Below are 21275 nucleotides of genomic sequence, written 5' to 3'. Positions count from 1 at the left end.
AAACAACATAGAGCCAAGCATGTGAGTCAGAGCAGAGTGCTCACCTAGCATGCCCTGGCCATGCGTTCAGTCCCTAGCACTTCGGGGAGGAAGAGAAAGAGGCAGGAAAGAAGACAGAAGAGAAAGAGAAAGAGAAATGTCTGATCAGAAGCCTGGCATGGTGGCGCACATCTCTAATCCCAGCATTCAGGAGGCAGAAGCAGACTGATCTCTGTGAGTTCCAGACCACCCTACAAGTCAGTTCCAGGACAGTCAGGACTACATCGAGACCCCTGTCTCAAGAAACAAACAAATTAACAAAAAACAGTCTGCTCAGGTCTGCAATTCCAGGTTGCCTAATGTTTCCTTATTTATTATATTAAAAGAGGAAGATAAGGTGTAAAAATCAGTAAGTTTTGCCAGGCAGGTAACACCCATCAGCTTCTGAGTGATTCACATCCCCTCCCCAGAAAGGTGTACAATCACAGTTAGTCCATTGTAAGGAAAGGAACATACCCTATTTGGTAAGAGAGATCTCTTATCCACTTCTGTCTGGTTTACCACAGCCAATCAGAACACAGGACTCTGCTCTTTGGCCGGCTGGCCGCCCCTGAAAGCTGATCACCTCGGCTCTCCTCCGAGCTTAACTTCTAGGAGGATTCCACTCCAGACCACAGGACACTTCCTGCTCCAACCTTTTTCAACTGTAAGTACTCTGCTATTAAGAACTTCTTCAAATATGGGGTGGGGGGAAGTTTCCTTTAAAAGTGCTTCCATTGTTTTGTTTTATTCCTACCATAGCTTGAGATTCTGTTGGAAAATTAGATTTTTCTCCTTTAATTGCTTTAAATGTAATGGATTTAGTTAAACTCAGCGATCATGGGGCAAGCATTTTGCTAAGTGTCATGCTTTGAGACATCTCAGCGGGAATCCTCTGGAAACACTGTGCTCAGTGGGGGATGCATTTTATGTGCTTTATTTACCAACTTGATCCGTTCCTGCCTCTCTCTCTTCACCAGAGGTGGCTTAGCTTCTTTGTGCATGAAAAATGTTTATCTGTTTAAACTACCTGGCAAAAACTAGGTGGGATTTTTGTAGGTTTCGTTTGTGAAGTTTGAGAATCCTTAGGAATTCTCATGAAAGCAAACATCTAACTACTATGGAAATTTAATTCTGGAATTCACTGATGTGCAAAAAGAGGAGAGCCACCTTTCACATCTCTCTCTCATTTGATAGAGAGATCATATGTGACAGGAAAAAACTGTAATACCAATATACAACAGAAAGAAGAAAATCTAAGTGTATTGTTTAGAACCTGAGCTAATCAATATTATTAAGATTTATTAATATAATCAGGGCCATATAACATAATTTTATGAAGCCAGTGTACTGTCTTTCTAAAGAGTGGGGTGTTCTGAGGCAGAAATGTAGGTACAAGAATGAGCCTGAGACTAATAGTTAAAATTAAGAGGTTCAACATGTAAGCCTAATACTACCGCAAGATTTCCTGGCAGAGACCATTCCTCGCAAAGAAACTTCTGAAGGGGAAGGTGTTGGTCATGCTGCTTTTCAAGGCTTGCCCACTGAGATTCCCATTTCAATCCCCTCATCTCCATTTTTTCTTTTTTTCCTGAGCCTTATCACTCACTCTCTTCCCTGTTGTACATTCAAAGACGGTGTACAAAGCAGAGCTCCGGGCAGGGCTGCCCCCGTGGACAGGGAATGACAGGGATCTCCTCGGTCCACAGCAAGTCGTCTATCACAAGACGGTTACACTTGTGGATGGGTCAATACATGTTTTTTAAATGGATGTGTAATTATTAAAAACAGAGAGAAATGGACAAACCAAGAGGCGACAAGGTCTGCGAGGTACTAGAGTGAGGATCCCCACCCCAACCAAGGGGCCTGTGAGGTACCACGGGCTGATTTTGCATGTGCTGTGACTGCCTGGGGAAAGAAAGACCTTTTTCTATATATAATTACATTCAAAGCAGCCACATGCCCTATGGCACAGGGGCTGCAGGCCCGAAGATGCTAATTACAAACTCCCAGACCCTAGACTAACCAGTTTCCCAGAGTAGTGACCAGGAATCTACATGGCCAACAAGCTTTCCGAGTGCTTTGAGACAGTCGGACAGAAATGAAGACATTCTAAAGAGACACATGTGTCTCGATCTTACTATCAGCTTTGCGTGTTTAAAGAAATTCCCCAGGAATCTCATGCTTTTAGCCAGAGGAACTGGTTTCTTAGAAAGGGATTCCACACAGTTCTGACACAGTCAGGCCACCTTACAGGATGCCACCGAAGCCCACGTGGTGCTTAGCCGCACAGCAGCCTTCAGTTTAAACCCTAATCGGGATCCAGAGGACAGACTGGGGGGTGGGGGATGGGGTGGAGGTGTTACTGGGTTTCTCTGCCATTTTTCCTGCTTTCCACTATTAATTTGACTCCGAATTGGCTTGTTGAGACTGGGTGGACAAACACGGTTTGGGGCACAGTCTTCACATATCATAAACTCTGAGGACTACGGAACAGGCACAAACATTAGGTCATAGAACACTCAGAAACAAGACATAAACAACATTAGGCAGATGCTGGGAAGATTTTTTTTTTCCTTCACTTCCTGGTGACCTTTCATTTGAGTTGACTAAGGTTAAAGGCTTCCGCATCTTGATGGTTGAAGCCAATAGGAAAAAAAAAAAATGTCAGGTCCTTGGGACAGTCTGCATTGGATTTTACATTTTGTTGTAACTCCCAAGTGAGGCCGAGTTGCGACAGGCTCACAGGGCTTCCTAAGAGTGCACTGAGTGAGTCTGTTTGCCGGCTTCTCTTAGTGCTTTGTGGTTAATTCTTCTGTTGGAAGGTTTTGGCGGACCAGGAGCAGGGCAAGGTCTATGGCACATGCGTGCTCAGCCAGCGCTTCTCTGAGCTGCACTTTCGGCTCCGCCTCTTGGGTCTTTAAATATGGAGGGGGGTGTTTCTTCCGTAAGGAACGGTGGGCTTGACAGTATAAAATCCTCTTGAGAATAAGCCGGAAGTGGCAAATGGCAACCCTGGACCGCTAATTCCACCTAGGAATGCTCTAGAGTGTACTGGGCAGAGCATCCTACCCCACAGTTGCAGACAACCTTCACGGGTGTCTTGGTATTCAGAACCTCTTGCCCCACCCCCAGCCCGCTCACCCTTGCTTGGCTTCCCTTTCGGAAACACGGTGATCCCCACAGTTTCCCACTCCGCAGTTTCCCAACTTCAAAAGAGGAACTTAGCTGGGCATCTTAGAGTGCACCTGCCGAACACGCAGGAGGCCTTCGGTTCAGTCCCCAGTACCACAGAGAGAAAGAAAGAAAAAGAAATCCATGAAAGAAACATGCAACATTTTAATGTATTATTTTATTTGTAATTTGATTTTGTCTGCATTAGAAATAGAAAAAAAATATTTAGAATACCGAAGAGACTGAAAATAATTCCCATGTGTGTAGGGCACATGATATATGTTTTCAAATTTCTCCTGGGTTAAGAAAATGAAAAGGAAGGGCTGGAGAGATGGTTCAGTGGTTAGGAGCACTTGGCTGCTCTTCCGAAGGTCCTGAATTCAATTCCCAGCAAGCACATGGTGGCTCACAACCATCTATAATGGGATCTGATGCCCTCTTATGGTATGTTAGCATACCTACAGATGGAACCCTCATACATTAAAACACATATTTTTTTATTTTTATTTTATTTATTTATTTATTTATTTATTTATTTATTTATTTATTTATTTATTTATTTATGGTTTTTCCTAGACAGGGTTTCTCTGTAGCTTTGGAGCCTGTCTTGGACTAGCTCTGTAGACCAGGCTAGCCTCAAACTCACAGAGATCCGCCTGGCTCTGCCTCCCAAGTGCTGGGATTAAAGGCGTGTGCCGCCACCACCTGGCAACCCATAAATGTCTTAATGAAAAAGATATGAGGTTGTGTTATGGTTATTATTACAATATTTTTTTCTCCTGCCTCCGCCTTCTAGGTGCTAGGATTATAGGCACCACCACCTTGGCTAGCAGCATACAACTTAGACTGACGACTGTTTAGGCTGCTAGTAGAGAAAGGAAAATATTTTTCCCGATTATCTGGCAATAAGCAGATAGACGTTAAGGGGCACCTCTTTGCCTCAGGTGCAGATTGCCATGGACTTTAGAAGCACTCGGCCAGTGTTCAGGTCTCAAGTGGTTGTGAAGTCAATATTCAAATAATACAAGTACACAAACATCTGCAATATGCTGAGTGAGGGTTGCCAGGCAAAGGATAACTATAGAACCACTGCCCTGTGGTTCTCTCTCAGAACTCCCCAGATGCCCACTATTATAACCCCAATCCAGGCTTCTTGCAAAACAAGTAAGTTAAGGATTATAATTTCCCTCTGAAAACAATGGCAGAAAGGATGTTCCTTCCCTCACTCAGCTGTCACTTACCAAATGCCAGCGTCGTGCTGGACATTGAGCCCAGGAGTAAAACCAGAGCCATAGATGATGGCTTACTCCCTTTAAATATGTTAGTTGTCCATTTGATTTTCCCCCCAAAGGGTTAAAAAAAAAAGCTACCTCAAGATTTCATTATAAAAGAAATAAATGCTAGTTCTAATTTTTTTGTTTTGTTTTGGGTTTTTTTTGAGACAAGGTTCCTCTGTGTAGCTTTGGAGCTTTTCCTGGTAGTTCTAATTTTTTGTTGTTGTTATGGTGGGGCTCCAAACCAGGGCCTATCAAATGCTAAGCAAGTACTCTACCACAGATCTGTGTCTCCCAGTCCTAACAATTTTTTCAACACTATCATAAAAATAATTAATAATAAAGATAAAAGTGAAAAAAATTACCAGCAGCTCACTCTGAGGTAACCACCCAGTATTCTTTTGTGTTCTTTCTGGCATTTGAATATTCAAAAGTAATGCAAAGCAAACTTGGATACACATGCTTTTCTGTTTTCTAAAATGCTTTGCTTTCCAAGGCATTGTGGTAAGTAATCATGCAGAATATGATTTCTGACATTATAGTGTTGGAGTTTGGGATGGAGGGAAGCACTGGGGGACTTCTGTGGGGAGGTCTGAACAGTCCTGGGAAGCTTTACCTCACCCATTGCTGAGGTACTTAGGGTCTGCCCACTCATCAGTGGGTGAAATGCGCCCCCTATGAGGGCATCAAGTGTATCCCCAGCAGATGGAGAAGTAGAGAACTTCCTAGCTGGGTTAGTGAGACCCCTTCCAGGGACCAGGTGCCTGGCTCATTTTCAAGTCTTGCACCAGTAAACACTGCTCACAAACACCTGCTCTTGTTAGCTGGGAAGAGGGTCAGCAATGAAATCGAATTATAGCAATGTTTTTACTTTCTTTTCCTGAAACCGTTAAAATAAATTTGAGGAGCTTCTGTTGCATCCTGTAAAGATATTTCAAAAAATTGGAAGATGGACACTCCAGTCAAAAAAAAAAAAAAGACAAAGAAAAGAAAAAGCTATGTTGCATTGGGGCTACAGAGGCAAGGCGTATGTAGAGATTTCTGGGCTGGTATAGCAGGTGTGGCCTATGGTAGTTATAAGTTTCAGATAGACTACTTTCCTGGTCAACCATCTGCGGTTATTCATAGGTCATCAGACCTTCTGGGTTCCACAAATCCAAGTGAAGTTTTGATTAGCATGTCTTATGACTCGGCGTTAGCCCCTTTCCTGGAATAGCTGGCTGCGTGGTTAATCATTAGTGTACAATTGGTATCGTTCAGTGGCTGGGAAACAGACTTTTTTCTTCACTGGTGTGGTCACTGGTGTGGTTACTGGTGCGGTCACTGGCTAGTTGCCCATGCTCCTGTGAGTAACCCTAATTACACTCATTCATACACACACACACACACACACACACACACACACACACACACACACACACACGAGAGAGAGAGAGAGAGAGAGAGAGAGAGAGAGAGAGAGAGAGAGAGAGAAGATGAATGCATACGAACATGAGCTAAATAAATAGCAAAAGAAAGAAAGGAATGGAGGAAACAGGAGGAAGAAAACAGAAGGAAATGCTTTTAGAGGAAGATACCCCCTGAAGGCAAAGATAGAAAAATGTGGCCTTTTAGCAGCTTGAACCTGTGGGGTGGCTTCAGTCAGAGCTCTCATCAACAGCAAGGCTGGTGAGGAACCAGTAACACGCAGGCCAGCTGTGTGTCCTCCGCAATGAGTGAATTTTTAAAATGAACTGAAAGCAGTAGGAAGAAGTTTGTTCAACTTTCTGGTCAGTAAAGCTGCTACTCCTTAACAAATGAGTGTGAGTCACCATAAATTGCCCTTCACCTTCTGGTAGCATCTCTATTTCCTGGTTTCTCTTCCAAACCGTTCAATTGCAGCCTACGTTCTCTAAGAAAGCTTTCCAGAAACTCTTCCTGACAGGCCACCATTCCTTACTACGTGCCTTCTCCCTTGAGCCAGTACATCTGCTTACTTAATTACCTGTAGACTTTCTGTGGGGTCGTTGTTATTTATTCTTGCTACTTAGTTGCTTTTGCTTTGGATTTACACAGTCTCCCTACAGAGCACTGCCTGGCTTCAAAGTCACAATCCTCCTACCTCCACCTGGATTACAAGTGTGTACTACCGGTTGCTCCAGACTCAAGTAGACTTTCTGCTGTTGTTGTTATCAAACAGGGTCTCCTGTAGCCCAGGTGTCCTCGAACTCACTACTTAACTGACTTCTAATCCCCCTGCCTCTGTCTCCTGAGTCCTGGGATTGCTGGAATTGTGTTACCATGCCTAGTTTTACACAGTGCTGGGGATGGAAACCAGGGCTTCTTGCCTGCTAAGCAAGCACTCTACCTGCTGAACTACGTTTCCAGGCCTCTTCAGACTGTCCTTTGGGCATTTGTGGGGATGTCACTGTGTGGCCACCAATGCCTCACAGACTAGGTGGGGAAGCATCATGCCGGGTCTGGGCAGATTCTTCAGTGTTCTTCCTCGGGGGCCAGATTATCCAGTGGGTATATGTGATTGGCTGTCTAATGGAGGAGATCGGAAACTATCTATATGGCCAACTCCAAGACAGAAGGATGGGAAGGGAAGATTAGTTTCTTTGACTTTGGGGAAGTGAAGTTCCAGTCTTCATGGCTTGCTTTGGAGAAGGAATAATCAGCCAGGAAGCCCAGGTAAAAATGAAAAATACCCTAGTAATATCACAGACTCCGCCCATCCATCTTGCCTGCAGGGGTTAGTACTATGGTGTACACCAGGCGACAGTCTTATATTTCTGTTGTTCCTTCTATACTCCCTAACTGGAACTTTCTAAGGAAGAAAGTACCATCCTTTCTCTCCATTTAAAAGTTAGTCGATTTATTTATACTAATATTATACAGAAATGATACAGATAATATAGAGAGAGAGCTACAGATTGTTTATTTTATGAGTTATAACCTAACAATAACATTACTTTTTGCTCAAATTCTAAATCTGGCCATCAAATTGCCTCAGAAGTCTACCCCTTCCCCCACTCAGCAGTGCTTCATTTGATTAGATCTACTCTTGAGGCCTCTTCTTGCTGATATCACACTCCCCAGGTTCATCTCAGGCCTCCTCTCCCCCAGCTCTGGAGGTACGCATTAGTGAACCCTGCTCTTCCTTTTGAACAATGGCATTTGGTAATCAAGATTTGGGCACTCGGTGTACTCTCTCTGTGGATATAATCAGAACGTATCTTTATGTACCTCTATCATATCTACCTAACATAATCAGAGCGTTATCTTTATATACCTCTTATCATATCTATCTATGTGTCTATGTGCTCGTAAACCTGCTTGCCTCGTGGTTTCCTGAATCCTGCCACATGCCCTGATGATATTTAATTCTTCTGTTTTTGTTTTTTTAGACAAGATCTTGCTACATTGCTCAGGCTGGTCTAGAACTGGACCCCAGTGATCCTCCTCCTTCGGCTCCCCAGGTGCCCGGGACTATAGGCATGTGCTGACAGTTTTGAAGTTTTGCTCGTCTTTGGGTCCTCCACCATTGTGTTCAAAAGCCTCAGAGGGACCTCACCATTTGCGTTTTCCAAGCTAACCCAGTCACAATCATATTATTCAACATAGTGCTTCCTGCAAGCTCTTCTCACCTAAGACACTTGCCCTCCAGCAAGTCCATAATATGTTCTTTCCCGACTGCTCTGACCAAGTTTTAGTGCTAAAGATCCACCCTGGGGCCTTGCCAACGCCGGGCAATCACCTCACCCAAGCCCCTCAAGTTTTCAATTTTGCCTAACAGACAGCATTTTTTCCTTACTGTTGAGAGACTTTGAGCATCTTTTTATATATTCAAGCTTTTTTTTTTTTCCCATTTCTTTTGTAAACTATTTGATCCTGTCTTTTCATCATTTTCCTAACCTTGGGACTCTTGAATTTCTCTTGCTTTGGATTTTTTTTTTTAACATTCTCAATGTCAAATATTGTGCCCTATCTACTTATACTTGCTTTACTAAATCTTTTAAAACTACAAACTATTTTCATAGTATACTCAGTAATGGGAAGAGAAACATTTAGAGTTATTTACTGGTATTACAATGGTCAACAGATGCTGGGCTGGGAATGGTGACACACACCTGTAATTCCAGCATTTGGAAGGCTTGAGGCTAGCCTGGGCTACGTGATGAGAGCCTGACTCGGGTAAACAAATAAACATCACTGCTGACAAAACACAATAGGAGACCAGTCAGGATGATGATTAGGGCTTGCTAGTTCCTGCCAGGTGTCAGGGGCTAAGCAGCCCAGACAAAGGTGCAGCTTGGAACCAAGGGAGGTTGTCAAAATCGGAAGAGACAGATCAAGATGGGGAGGAGGGTGGGTATGCACTAAGTTTAGGCCATTCCGCTTAAGAGAAGGTTGTTTCCCATGGTCCCTACCACTGTCACAGGCCAGTCATCTGTTCCCCCTTCCTGGACAGCAGGTACCTGACTGAAAATAGCTTGCGATCAACACTCTTTCGTTTCTTCTGCCCATGAGACTCATCTGTTCGCCTTTCCAGTTCAGTGAACTCCTTTCCCCTGGGGCCTCTGCCCCTCAGAGGTGGAGACGGAAATACTGTGAGAGATCAACAAGCTGATTTCTCCAACCACGTCCCTAGCCAGCGGAGCACAGCAGTTAGTTAGGAGCAGAACCTGGCGCCTACCCACAGCAGCTCCAGGCAGCAAACGCCAACATTTTCTTTTTCAGACCCGGGCTTTTGAGACCTCGCATCGAAGATGGCTCAGGCACCAACAGTCATCGTGACTCAACCCGGATTTGTTCGTGCTCCCCAAAACTCCAACTGGCAGACCAGCCTGTGCGATTGCTTCAGCGACTGTGGAGTCTGTAAGTGCGGGGAAGGTGCCCCCAACATTGATACACTGTTCCATTCCTCCCCCACTATGTTGAAAGTTGTTAACTTATTACAGACGCCTGGGCATCCTGGAATGACGCAGTCAAAATCAAAGACAGTCTAATGATTACAGCTGATTTTTCTCCTGTCTATCAAAAGTAATCATGTTACCCCTAAAATAACTCCTAGAGTTAAGGTAACATTGGAAGTCTTAAATGATTCTAAAACTGAATGGGTTTGGCCTAATAATTATAAACAGATTATATGTGAGTGAAACATTTTTACTTGAACCTAATTTTGTTTGTTTGTTTTTTGAGACAGGGTTTCTCTGTGTAGCCCTAGCTGTCCTGGAACTCACTATGTAGACCAGACTAGCCTCAAACTCACAGAGATGCCTCTGCCTCCTGAGTGCTGGGATTAAAAACCAGCAACAAAATCTCTTTTTGGTTACACATATATTAAAATCTTGTTTTATAGTTACATCATGTCCCATCACAGGACACTTTTCAGCCAGTTTTGGCACAGCCACAGAGAACTATTTCAATCTGTACAGTTAAGTTTTCCTGCATGCAATAAGATCTCTGTCCAAGCGATCTTGGAAGAAAATGAGGTGGGGTGGCAAAGGGGACCAGAGACTGTTCTCAGCAAATCAGGAACAAAAGGTTTGCTTTGAAACCTGTTCCTAAGAATCGTCAGGAAATACACAAGCTTTAACTTGCAATGGAATGGAACTTGAAACCAAAGGAGGCTAATAATTACAGGAGAGCATGGACAGAGGAATTCCGCACGAGCGCTCTTTGACTTACTAGGTGACAGGGCCGATTGACTAACGTGTCTCACGACATTGTTTCTGACATCCAGAAATCAAAGTGATAATAAAGACTTACAATAGTCAAATTGCCTAACCATTAACATTTAATCCTCCAGCCCCAAGTCACCACTCAGTTATTTGAATGTACGTATACTTGGCTATTCGAACTTTAATGTAGGGTTGTCGAGATGGCTCAGTGGGAAAAGGGCGGGTGGCCCACGTCTGACAGCCCGAGTTTGAGCCCCAGGAGCCACGTGGTGGAAAGAGAGGACGAGCACCTGAAAATTATCCTATGATTTCACACTGTGTGCGCACACACACTAAATAAATTGTAATTTTTAAAGGGGCGGGGGAGGTAGCCTTCACTGTTTTGTGGCAGATTTATTTGTTTTTGGTTTTGGTTCTTTAAGACAGGGTTTCTCTGTGTAGCTCTGGCTGTCCTGGAACTCGCTCTGTAGACCAGGCTAGCCTTGAACTCAGAGATCTGCCTGCCTCTGACCCTACCTCTCGAGCACTGGAATTAAAAGCGTGCACCACCACCACCCGCTTTATGGAAGATTTTCTTAATGCAGATCTGACCAAATCATTCTCCCCTTACAAAATACTTGGTGGCTCTCCCTGGCCTTGGTGGCATACGTAAACACCTCCTAGTTTGTCATCACACACACACACACACACACACACACACACACACACACACACACCACCTTAGGGTTAGTACCGAGGGTTTGACCTGGAACCTGGGTAGGTTTCGGTAATTAACACCCGAGTGGCACTACTGCAGAAAGAGCTGGATCTTTTCCATGTGCTGTCACTCTTGAAGTGATGGGGGAGGGGTGTGTGTAATGAAGCTCCACCCAAACAGTGAAGACGGACTTGGCAGCAGAGAGGGGAAAGGCCTCCTGTTGTGACTGCTCTTGGTGGAGCTGATGGGGGCAGACGAGTGACTTGTACCCCTGCTTTCGTGTTTCCAGGCCTCTGTGGGACGTTCTGCTTCATGTGTCTTGGGTGTCAAGTGGCAGCTGACATGAATGAATGCTGTTTGTGTGGGACAAGTGTGGCGATGAGGACCCTCTACCGAACCCGATACGGCATTCCCGTGAGTCTCTCACCTCTTTTCATCCCAGCCTGCAGCCGGATTTACCATAGCCGTTGGCGGACTGGCTGCCCTTTGATGGTATCCAGGCTCTGAGTCTGATTAGCCAGAGGTGTGTAGTGTGTACAGTCTTCAGTTCAGTCAACAGAGCAGTAGATCCTCTCCCTGGGTGCCCTCTGAACATCCTGGAAAGCAAGTACTTCATATTTGCAACTGTGTAATACAGTAGAGGAGGATTATTTGGAACCTACTATACTTTAGGTGCCTGAACTCCCCACCACCCTGGTGATGCCTGTGTGTGTGTGTGGTGGGGGAGGGTCCGCCATATTTTACCAATGAAGACTTCCAAGTGTGTAAGAGGCGGAGCCTTTGACCCAGAGGTGTGCCCTGGTATCACAGAGAGGTGACATCCAATCCAAATTGTCCATGCATGCACTTTGCGTTACACCTACATCACTGTATGAAATGGGGTAGCGTTTTAATCAGAGTTACACAAAGAAACAGCCCATAGGGTAAGTAGATGTGCGTGCATATGTGTACGTACACATATTTCTATATATCATATAGGAATGTACATTATATATGTATATATGTTAAATATATATGTATATATGTGCCTCCCTCTGTGTGTGTAGAGAGAGAGACAGAGACAGCAGTAAAGAAAAAGTCAAATGGTGGTGGTGCACTCCTTTAGTCTCAGCACTCAGGATGCAGAGGCAGGAGGATCAGGCCAGCCTGGTCTACAGAGTGGGTTCCAGGACAGCCAGGGCTACACAGAGAAACTCTGTCTAGAAAAACCAAAAGAAAAAAAAAGTCACAGAGAGAGATGTGTTGTAAAGTAATGCAGTGATGGAAGCCAGTAAGTCCACCACTCGAAGAATAGGCTGTCAAGCAGCTATAGTCATGAGTGAATTGAAGGTAAGTAAGTCCGCAAGCAGTGTACGAGCAGGACCCTTCCTAATTCAAGGGAAATCCATCTCTTCCTTCCTCTTCTGCTCCCTCTTCCTCTTGTTCTTCTTCATCTTCTTCCTCTTCCTCTTCCAAGGTCTTCAACTATTTGAGCATGGTAGCACACACACCTGTAATCTTAGGACTTGGGAGGTTGAGGTAGAAAGGTTGGGAGTCTGAGCTACACAGTGTGACCCTGTCAGAAGGAAGAGAAGGAAGGAGGAACAGGAGGAAGGATAAAGCTGAAGAGAGCTCGCTCAGTCAGTAGAAGGCTTGCTCTGCAAGCCTGAGTTCAGTCCCCGTCCTGGAAAGGTGGAGACAGATGGACCCCAGTGGCTCCCTAGCCAGCCAACCTAGCCTCAGGTCCTAATTGTAAAAAGGTCTTCAACTAATTGGAAGAGAAGTCCATCTACATTATGTGAGGTAATCTGCTGTACTCCAAGTCTACAAGTTTAAATGTTAATTTTATCTCAAATAAATCTTCAAAAACCATCTAGAATAATGGTGACGCAAGCATCTATGTTCAACTGTGGCCTAGACAAGGTAACACACAAACTTCATCGTCACAGGGAACAAACAAATGTGCGACATTTTCTAGGGACCTATTTTATTTCAGTGAAAAATTTTTTTTTCACTTGAAAATTTTAACTAGTTTTATTTTTATTACAAAGCAATGTGAAAATATGTAAACAAATTTAAACAGAAATATATGAAATAAAAAGTGAAAATTGAACCTTTTAATAACCAAGTCTACCGCTTGGTAATAAACAATAACTTGTTTCTATCCCTTTAACTCATAGAAATACATTCGTGTAAATGCTGACCGTTTGTAAACTTGGAAGAATACTTGGCAGTATCTCTCAGAGTGTATGTACCCTGTGAGCTAGCAATCTAATATTTAGGACACTACCCACTGTTTCCTACTGGGCCTCTCCTGGAGCCCTGAGACCCACATGAGGAGGCCCTGGGTTTGATTGTCCCAGGAGAACCACACTGCCTGCTTCCCACCTCCCCTGCTCCTTGTTTCTGAGCTTGGGGTTTATCTAGTGTAGTGTCCCTACCCTTCCCCCAGGGCTGCTTCAGGTTGATGGATCTGCGACTCAACTTGACTTTCTCCTCCACCGTGTTAAACTGCTCAGGATCTCCGGCCTTACCAAAGTCCCTGCTCTCTAGGTTGGCTTTTGTTTTTAACGGATGAAAACTCTGAAGCAAACTGTTCTTTAAATGATAAATCTCATTTTGTAGATTGTCAAGAAAAACAACCATTCCCTAACTTCCTTCACCTGTGTGACCCTCTACAGAGCAGTTTTTTTGCTTTTCCTTTGAATATTCACTTCTTGATGTAGGCTTTACCTATGGACTTCACAGAGGCCTGGGCTGTGGTCCTGTGTCCCTTCCTGTTCCTACCTACTCCCTCCTACACAGGTCTCTGTACCTTTGGCTAATTCCATGTCCAGGTTTTACATTGTGACCACAGTGTAGCTAAAGTTTTCCTGCCTTGCCCACAGTCAGGACAAATCTTTGTCACCTGCCAGTCCCACAGCCGCTCAGACCCAACCAAGTAAACACAGAGACTTATATTGCTTACAAACTGTATGGCCGTGGCAGGCTTCTTGCTAACTGTTCTTATAGCTTAAATTAATCCATTTCCACAAATCTATACCGGGCCACTTGGCTCATGGCTTACCGGCATCTTCACATGCTGTTTGTCATCATGGTGGCTGGCAGTGTCTCTGACTCAACCTTCCACTTCCCAGCCTTATTCTCCTCCTTGTCCCGCCTATACTTCCTGCCTGGCCACTGGCCAATCAGTGATTTATTTATTGACCTATCAGGAACACACTTGACATACAGACCATTCCACAGCACTTCCCCTTTTCTCTTCTTCTTTTTTTTTTTTTTTTCAAAAAGGAAGGTTTTAACCTTAACAAAGTAAAATTACATATAATTTGGGAATTTGGGCATAGCTTCTCTTACTACTTCCTGCTGGAGGGGGGCGCTGTATCTTATGGGGACACAAAGAAAATTTTAGGATTATGGAATAGTCCATGAGGCTGTATTGTCTAAGCCAGTTGCCTTCAAACCATTCTGGATGTTGGATCATCTGGGCCATGGTGTCATCGGAGACCTTTCAGGGGGTCTTGGTTGGTCAAACCTGATATATCTTAATCTGGAACAAATCCATAGCCTCTGGCTTTCTGTGGGAACAAAAGCAGAGTCTCCTTTCCAAAGCAACACATCCTTACATCCAAATTTTGAAGTCAAGGTATCTTTAAAATATACATATTGGTTTAACGCAACATCTTTTACGATCAAATGTTTTTCTGCAGTTAAAAATCCCAAAGACAACACAATCCAGATTCTCTGTGTAATATTCATTTTTACGTGGCTTATTTTTTATATTAATTTTACTGTCTCTTTAAAGACTTTATTTTTTAAAACTATTTGTTTCTATAACTGTATATATCACCTTTTTTGTCTCTTTCAAGCCTACGTATATTTTACACACATTGTAAACTATTACATCTGAATCTGTCTTATTGTGGATCTATTGCTTTAAACTGCAGCATTTGTAAGACTGAAATGGCGCTATGGCTGCTGGCTCTGCCCACCTCAGCTTCCCAACATGGCGGTGGTTCGTTTACCGCCAGCTCTGGGAGCTATCGTGGGTCTATGCTTTTATCCAAGCAGCATGTAGTCCAGAAACCTCTCTTTTTGTTTTGTACTAGCAAAGGCTAAATCCACCACACAGCTTAATGGGCCACTTGCAGAGGCCTCATTCCCGCCATACTGCAGGTCGAGCACGCATGCTAGGAACCCACCAGTAGCTCAAACCGGCAGCTGCCGCTCATTTGAGAGAAACAATTAGGAAGCTGTTTTTAGCTCCGTTTTAGAATCTTTTCTCAGGTTTTAGGTGGAAACTCTTGCCAACACATTGGGCGCCATTTGTAGCTAAAGTTTTCCTGCCTTGCCCACAGTCAGGACAAATCTTTGTCACCCGCCAGTCCCACAGCTGCTCAGACCCAACCAAGTAAACACAGAGACTTATATTGCTTACAAACTGTATGGCCGTGGCAGGCTTCTTGCTAACTGTTCTTACAGCTTAAATTAATCCATTTCTATAAATCTATACCTTGCCACATGGCTTGTGGCTTACTGGCATCTTCACATGCTGTTTCTCATCATGGCGGCTGGCAGTGTCTCTGACTCAGCCTTCCACTTCCTGGCTTTATTCTCCTGCTTGTCCCGCCTATACTTCCTGCCTAGCCAATGGCCAATCAGTGATTTATTTATTGACCAATCAGCAACACACTTGACATACAGACCATCCCACAGCACCACAGTGCTTCTTCATTCAACATCACAGTCGATGTCTTATGTAGTTACATTTCCTGTCAAACTTTTACTTTTATCATTAGTACTTAGGAGTACTTTGACCCCAAACTGTCTGCCACTTCCCTAATTCTCTTCCCAAAAACATTCACAGAGTCACGTGTCTGAGTTTCTCATTCTGCTGTAACAACTTAGTGCCAGGAGCTTCCTGGTTGTGAGATCTGACTTTCTGAATCTCTTTATTGTATTCTTGGGCTTGACAGTTGGAGTGGATCTTCTATTCTCAGAATCATAGAGTACTGCAATGGAGAGGCAAGTGTCTTGTGGTCAGTTATGGTTTTCCTGGAGGTATCTGTCTAAACCGAATCCAGGGCCAGGGGGACGGCTGAGCAGATAAGCACTTCCTGTCAAACTGGAAGACCAGGACCCAAGTGGGGGAAGGAAAAAAATGACTCTTGAAGGGTTCCCTCTGACCCTGTGTGCGTGCTTTGGCTTTCTTTAAAATCCACAAGCCACAGGTTGTACATTGTCACACCTTCATGTCTTCCACAGGGATCTATTTGTGATGACTATATGGCCACCCTCTTCTGTTCTGTTTGCTCTGTGTGCCAAATCAAGAGAGACATTAACCGGAGGAGAGCCATGAATGCTTTCTAAGGAGCTGGATGGTGAGTCAACGTGGGACTTGGGAAACAGAACTCATTGTTGGAAATAACAACTCAAAATAGCAGTTCCTCAAGTCTCCCAAAGCACTTTCCAATGTCTCCACAGTACCAAGAACCCAATCAGTCTGTCAGTCTCTGCTCTGCAGACACAGACTCTTTCCAGGAGATGTTTTGTTCACAGCCAGACAGACATAGCTCCCCACCCCACCTAACCCTGGGAATTTTCATTCTCAACATTAACAATATGAACAAATCATGTAACCACATATACATACTAATGGGTCAGTACAACTGAACTTTTTTTTTTCTCCAAGACATTGTTTTTCTGTGTAACAGCCCTGCCTCTCCTGGAACTTGCTCTGTAGACCAGACTGTCCTCAAACTCACAGAGAGCCTGCCTCTGCCTCGAGTGCCAGGACTAAAGGTGTGCACCACCAGATCCTGACTGAACTTTTGTTTTTAATCTCCGAGAAAATAGCTCACTGAATCTTCGAGCTGGTTCAAAATAAAATACATTCCACGATTCTGACTTCTGATGATCAATTTGGATATTCTGTTATTCGCTGACAATAAAACTGGACACAGGAAAGGGGTGAAGCTAGGTTGGTACACCATGGGTGTACAAAGCCCTACATTTGATTCTCGCTATTTTATAAAACAGACATACACCTATAATCCCAGCACTTGGGAAGGTAGAGGCAGGAGGATCAGGAGTTCAAGGCTAGCCTCAATTGCAGAGTGAGTTTGAGGCCAGCCTGGGCTATATGAGACCCAGTCTCCAAACAAAACAAATCCACAGGGCTAGAAGGAAAGGTCACAGGTTCGATTCCCAGAACCCACATGATGGCTCACACTGTCCGTAACTCCAGTTCCAGGGAATGTGATGCTCTCTTCTGGACTCCATGGGAACTAGGTGCACATGTACACAGACAGGCATGCAGGCAGAACAGTCATACACATAAAATGATTTAAAAAATTTTAAAAACAAAGACAAATAAGGGAACTCTGATACACTATTAGATGAGAGGAACCTACGGAATATAATGACCCAGTGCAAGTCAGCACTTGAACTGGATCCCGGAACAGAAAAGGCAGCTTGGTAAAACTGAATCTGAATCCAGTCCACGCTGTGGTAACACTTGATATTAACTAACAGGGAAACGGGGCGCAGGGTGTCTGAGAACTCGGCACAACCTGTGTAACTTCTCAGTGTTTCTAAGATGCTGTTGCAAATTAATGTTTATTAAAAACAGAAAGGTAGATTGAGGAATTCTGTGCTACCCTCACAGGGGAGAGCTCTTGCTGAAGCCGCTGAACCCAGAACACACCTCTTCAGCTGGAGTCTCTCCAAATCTTTTGCAACTGAGATACGATGGATGACGAGATAATTCCGAGAGGATGGCATTTTAGAAATTCGACTTTCTGATTTATTTTAAATGGATGTTGTGTTTGACTTGGCTTCTCCTCACTCCCGTATCACCAAATATTCCAGCTTATGAATTTTTTACACTTGAAACATACACCAAATAAAAGATTTTACTAAGAGGATTGTTTCGTTTTGGGTGTGGTGCCTCACAGGTGCGAAGTAATTGCTATACCCCAAGCCACTCTTTAAGCCCTTGCTACATACATTCTTTACGCATCTTTGTCTTCACCCAAATGCTTTCGTCACCAATTAATTTTAAGGATTCAGCCTCATCATTGCACCCCCGCTGCCCCCTCCCACTCAGGTGTTTGGTGTCTGGACTTTCAACAATAGCAGTTGGATCCTCGAAGCTTGAGGTGGGGTGTGGAAGCTACGAGCTACAGATAATGAACTGTTCTGAGACACTTTCCTTCCCTGTTATTTACCAGCATGTTTCTGACAAAGCAAGGCTTTCCATAGTGAACATTCCAGGAGCAGTCAGACTTTTCTTTGTCTGCCAGCTCACAAAAGAAACAAAACAAAACAAAACACCTGGAGACTTATTAATTATGAAAGCTTGGCCTATAGCTTAGGCCTTGTCTCACTAGCTCTTACAACGTAAATGGATTCATTTACATTAATCTACATTTTGCCTCATGGCTTTTTACCTCTCTTCCATCTCACACCTCCCGTTTCCTCTCTGTCTCCTCTGGCATCTCTCTAGCACCTAGATTCCTCTCCTTTTCCTGTCTCTCTGCTGGGAGGTCCTGCCTAACCTCTTCCTACTCTGCTCTGTTCTTGAATGATTTCTGAAGAGAAAGCCGATGTGATTCTTATTCAGGTTTCCTCTAGAGGTGAGGTGTTTTGTCTTTTTCAACATTCCCTGTCTCTGGTTGCTGCAATTCAAATGATCTATCCGGGTGTTAAAGACACCTCATACTTCCCCGTCTGTAATCGGAGTTCTTGTTTTGTTTGAGACAGGGTCTTCTGACGTAGTCCAGAGGGCCGGGGTTAACGGTGTCGGCGACCACACGGACTATTTTCTGACGTTACTTTTTTCTACATTTGTTTTTGGGACTGGAGAGTGAACCCAGGCCACATGCATGCTATGCATGGCTTTACCACTGAGCTATACCCACAATTCCTACGTGATGTTTGTGTTATTTATTTTTCGAGACAAGGTGTCTCCTGGGCTAGCCTCAAGCTCGAAATCCTCCCGTGTCAGCCGCCCCAGTGCTGAGACAGGCATGTTTCCATATGTGACTGCTACTTAGGTTTCTGAACTTCCTGCACCTGTAACTTGGTGTATATTACTAGCTTTGGAACATTGTTAGGCATTATTTCAAATATTCTCTTCCTTTCTTCTTCTGGTATTGTCATTACATGTGAACTTTTCCTAATTCCCCCCGGTTCTTAGACATCCTTCCAGTCCCACACTGCCGCTTTACACTTGAGTCTGAGAAGTTTTTACTATGGACAGCTTCCGTATGGACGGCTTTGGGCTCCCATGTCGTCTCTCGGCCACCCCCAGCCTAATGACGAGCTCAACAGTGGGCATTCATTTCTTTCTCTGATTTCAACCTGTTTATCTACCCATCTGTTCTTATGTGTTGTCCACTTTTTCCTTTAGAGCCCTTGGCATATTAATCATGGTTGCTATCAATTCCTGGCCTGAGAATTCCAACACCCCCTCATTTGATGTATTAGTCCTGTTCTGACTGTTAGCATTCTGAACTGCCCCTTGGGGCCGTCCAGCGTCTTCTAAGAAAAAAAACCACCACCCCTTCCTTTTCCTTCCTTTCCCTCTCTTCACGAGGCTGCCACACCTCTGCCTTCCTTTCTCTCCGCCCACCCCTCTCCCCTCCTTTAATAAACTCCCCACGTGGATACCGTGTCTGCATGGTGTAACTTTCCACCGCTCCACCCGCTGCCCGCCACGTCTGCCTGGCGTGTCTCCCCCACCCACTGGGCACCTGGGCCCACCCTGCCAAGGCCTACATTAACACTGACGCCTGCCATATCTCTTGCAATGTCTTTTAGCGAGTTTGGTGATGTTTTGGCTGGAAGTCGGACATGATGCATGAGGTACCAGGCTACTGGTAATTAGGCTTTTGGTAAGAGTAAATGATAACCTGAGCAGGAGCTGGACTGACTGTCCCTACACCTGTAACTGAAGGAGACTGCGGCTTCCTGCTTTTCCTCTTTGAGAGGAAATTCCTCAGAATTCCTTCTTCCGGTCTGTCTTGAACTCTCAAAGTCACAATTCAATGGATCCCTGAAGATATGGTAATATCTGGGAAGCACTCTATATTATGATCATGTTTAACGACATATGATGTATGTGTGAAAAGGGCCACACATATTCCATGATTCACATGTGCCAGTCAAAAGACAATTTTTAAATTTTTTTTTTTAGAACTTTTTTATGTGTACGTGTGTTTTGCCTGCATGTATGTCCAGGCTTCACTTGCACACCTGGCACCTTCGGAGGCCAGAAGAGGGGTATGGATCCCCATAACTGGAGTTAGGTGGTTGTGAACCACCAGGAGGGTGCTGGGAATCGAATCTGGGTCCTCTGGAGGAGCAGCCAGTAAGTACTCTTCACTACTGAACCCTGTCTCCAGTCCCAGAAGACAAGTCTTTTGAGCTGGTTGACTTCCAGCCCCGCTTTGCCGCAGGGTCTCCTTGGGTTTTGCCACACTGCATACTCCAGGCTAGCTGGCTCTTCAGATTTAGGCCAGTTCTCCTGTCTCTTGCCTCACATCTCGTCACCACAGTGTTTGGACTAGAGAAGCAGGCCATTATCTTTTCACGTGGGCTTCAGGGTTAAATCCAGGGCAGCAAGCTCACAAGGCAACTGCTTGCGCTGGCCGAGCCCCCTTTCTGACCCCATACGTCTGTTTCTTACTCAGCCACTCCCTGGGCCTTGACCTTCTACAATCGCAAGAAACAAAAGATTTAAAGGAAGGAGGAATTGTGCATCAGTTCTCTAGGTCAGACAAAGTCCTGGCAAAGTCATTTCCTTAAAGGTCAAGTGTGTCTTATGGAAAATAATTTGGGTATTCTTTCAAAATAAGCTATAGTTTCCCAGGTGTATTTCAAAACAATGAGAGTACTTCAAAAGTCACCCCCCCTCCACCCACTCCCCACCCCCTGCCCGGTGCTGAAATGCAAGGAATTCCAAAGATAACCCTGAGAATCTGGTCTGCAGGAAGGTCAGTTCTGTTGAGGTGCTAAGCAGGCACTGGCTCCAATGGTATCACCTCCACCTAAGCCCATCTCAGCAACAATTCTCCACCCGCCCATCTGTCCAGGTTTGAGGGAGTTCATGTGACTTCAATTTTCTGATGGATCTAAGACACTGATTTTCAATGGCCCAGCTGGTTTTTGTTCTAAATGTTGTAAGTGGCGGGTTGCTTTCAAGCTCTTTAATTGTTGGGGTTAAATAAGGAGTCATCTACCCTTTTTACAGTCCCTTCTGCAGAGTCATCACAGCTGAAATGCCCCCAGCTCCTCTCGGTGTGCACTCCAAGCACTCACCCTACTCCCTTGGCTCTGTGACTCGGAAGGCTTGGGGCAGGCACTATAACTTATTCTTGTCTTTGTAGCATAAGATAGAAGCTCACGTTTTCTAAATTCAAGGAAAAGGAATACCACGCTTTTCCACTCATTCAAAACCAGCAC

At 44.5% G+C, this 21275-nt stretch overlaps 1 protein-coding gene across 1 annotated transcript; it reads left to right on the top strand.

The window, feature by feature from the left end:
- Positions 1–555: 555 nt before the first annotated feature.
- Plac8 (placenta associated 8) lies at positions 556–17734 on the top strand. Its single transcript, XM_052736001.1, has 5 exons — positions 556–685; positions 9189–9326; positions 11119–11243; positions 16074–16189; positions 17476–17734. The coding sequence occupies exons 2-4, from the start codon at positions 9218–9220 to the stop codon at positions 16176–16178; spliced, it is 339 nt and encodes a 112-aa protein (XP_052591961.1). The 5' UTR covers positions 556–685; positions 9189–9217; the 3' UTR covers positions 16179–16189; positions 17476–17734.
- The last annotated feature ends 3541 nt before the right edge of the window (positions 17735–21275 follow it).

Source organism: Peromyscus californicus, unplaced genomic scaffold (assembly GCF_007827085.1).
Source record: "Peromyscus californicus insignis strain IS unplaced genomic scaffold, ASM782708v3 Scaffold_13__1_contigs__length_99412109, whole genome shotgun sequence".
NCBI lineage: Eukaryota > Metazoa > Chordata > Mammalia > Rodentia > Cricetidae > Peromyscus > Peromyscus californicus.
Note: the sequence above shows the minus strand (reverse complement) of the source record. Positions and strands in the feature narration are given on the sequence as shown.

Excerpts from the sequence above, each read along its gene's own strand:
- Plac8 (XM_052736001.1), top strand. The coding sequence starts at position 9,218 with ATGGCTCAGGCACCAACAGTCATCGTGACTCAACCCGGATTTGTTCGT. Across the intron at positions 9,327-11,118 it reads CTTCAGCGACTGTGGAGTCT|GCCTCTGTGGGACGTTCTGC; the intron begins GTAAGTGCGGGG and ends TCGTGTTTCCAG. Across the intron at positions 11,244-16,073 it reads GAACCCGATACGGCATTCCC|GGATCTATTTGTGATGACTA; the intron begins GTGAGTCTCTCA and ends TGTCTTCCACAG.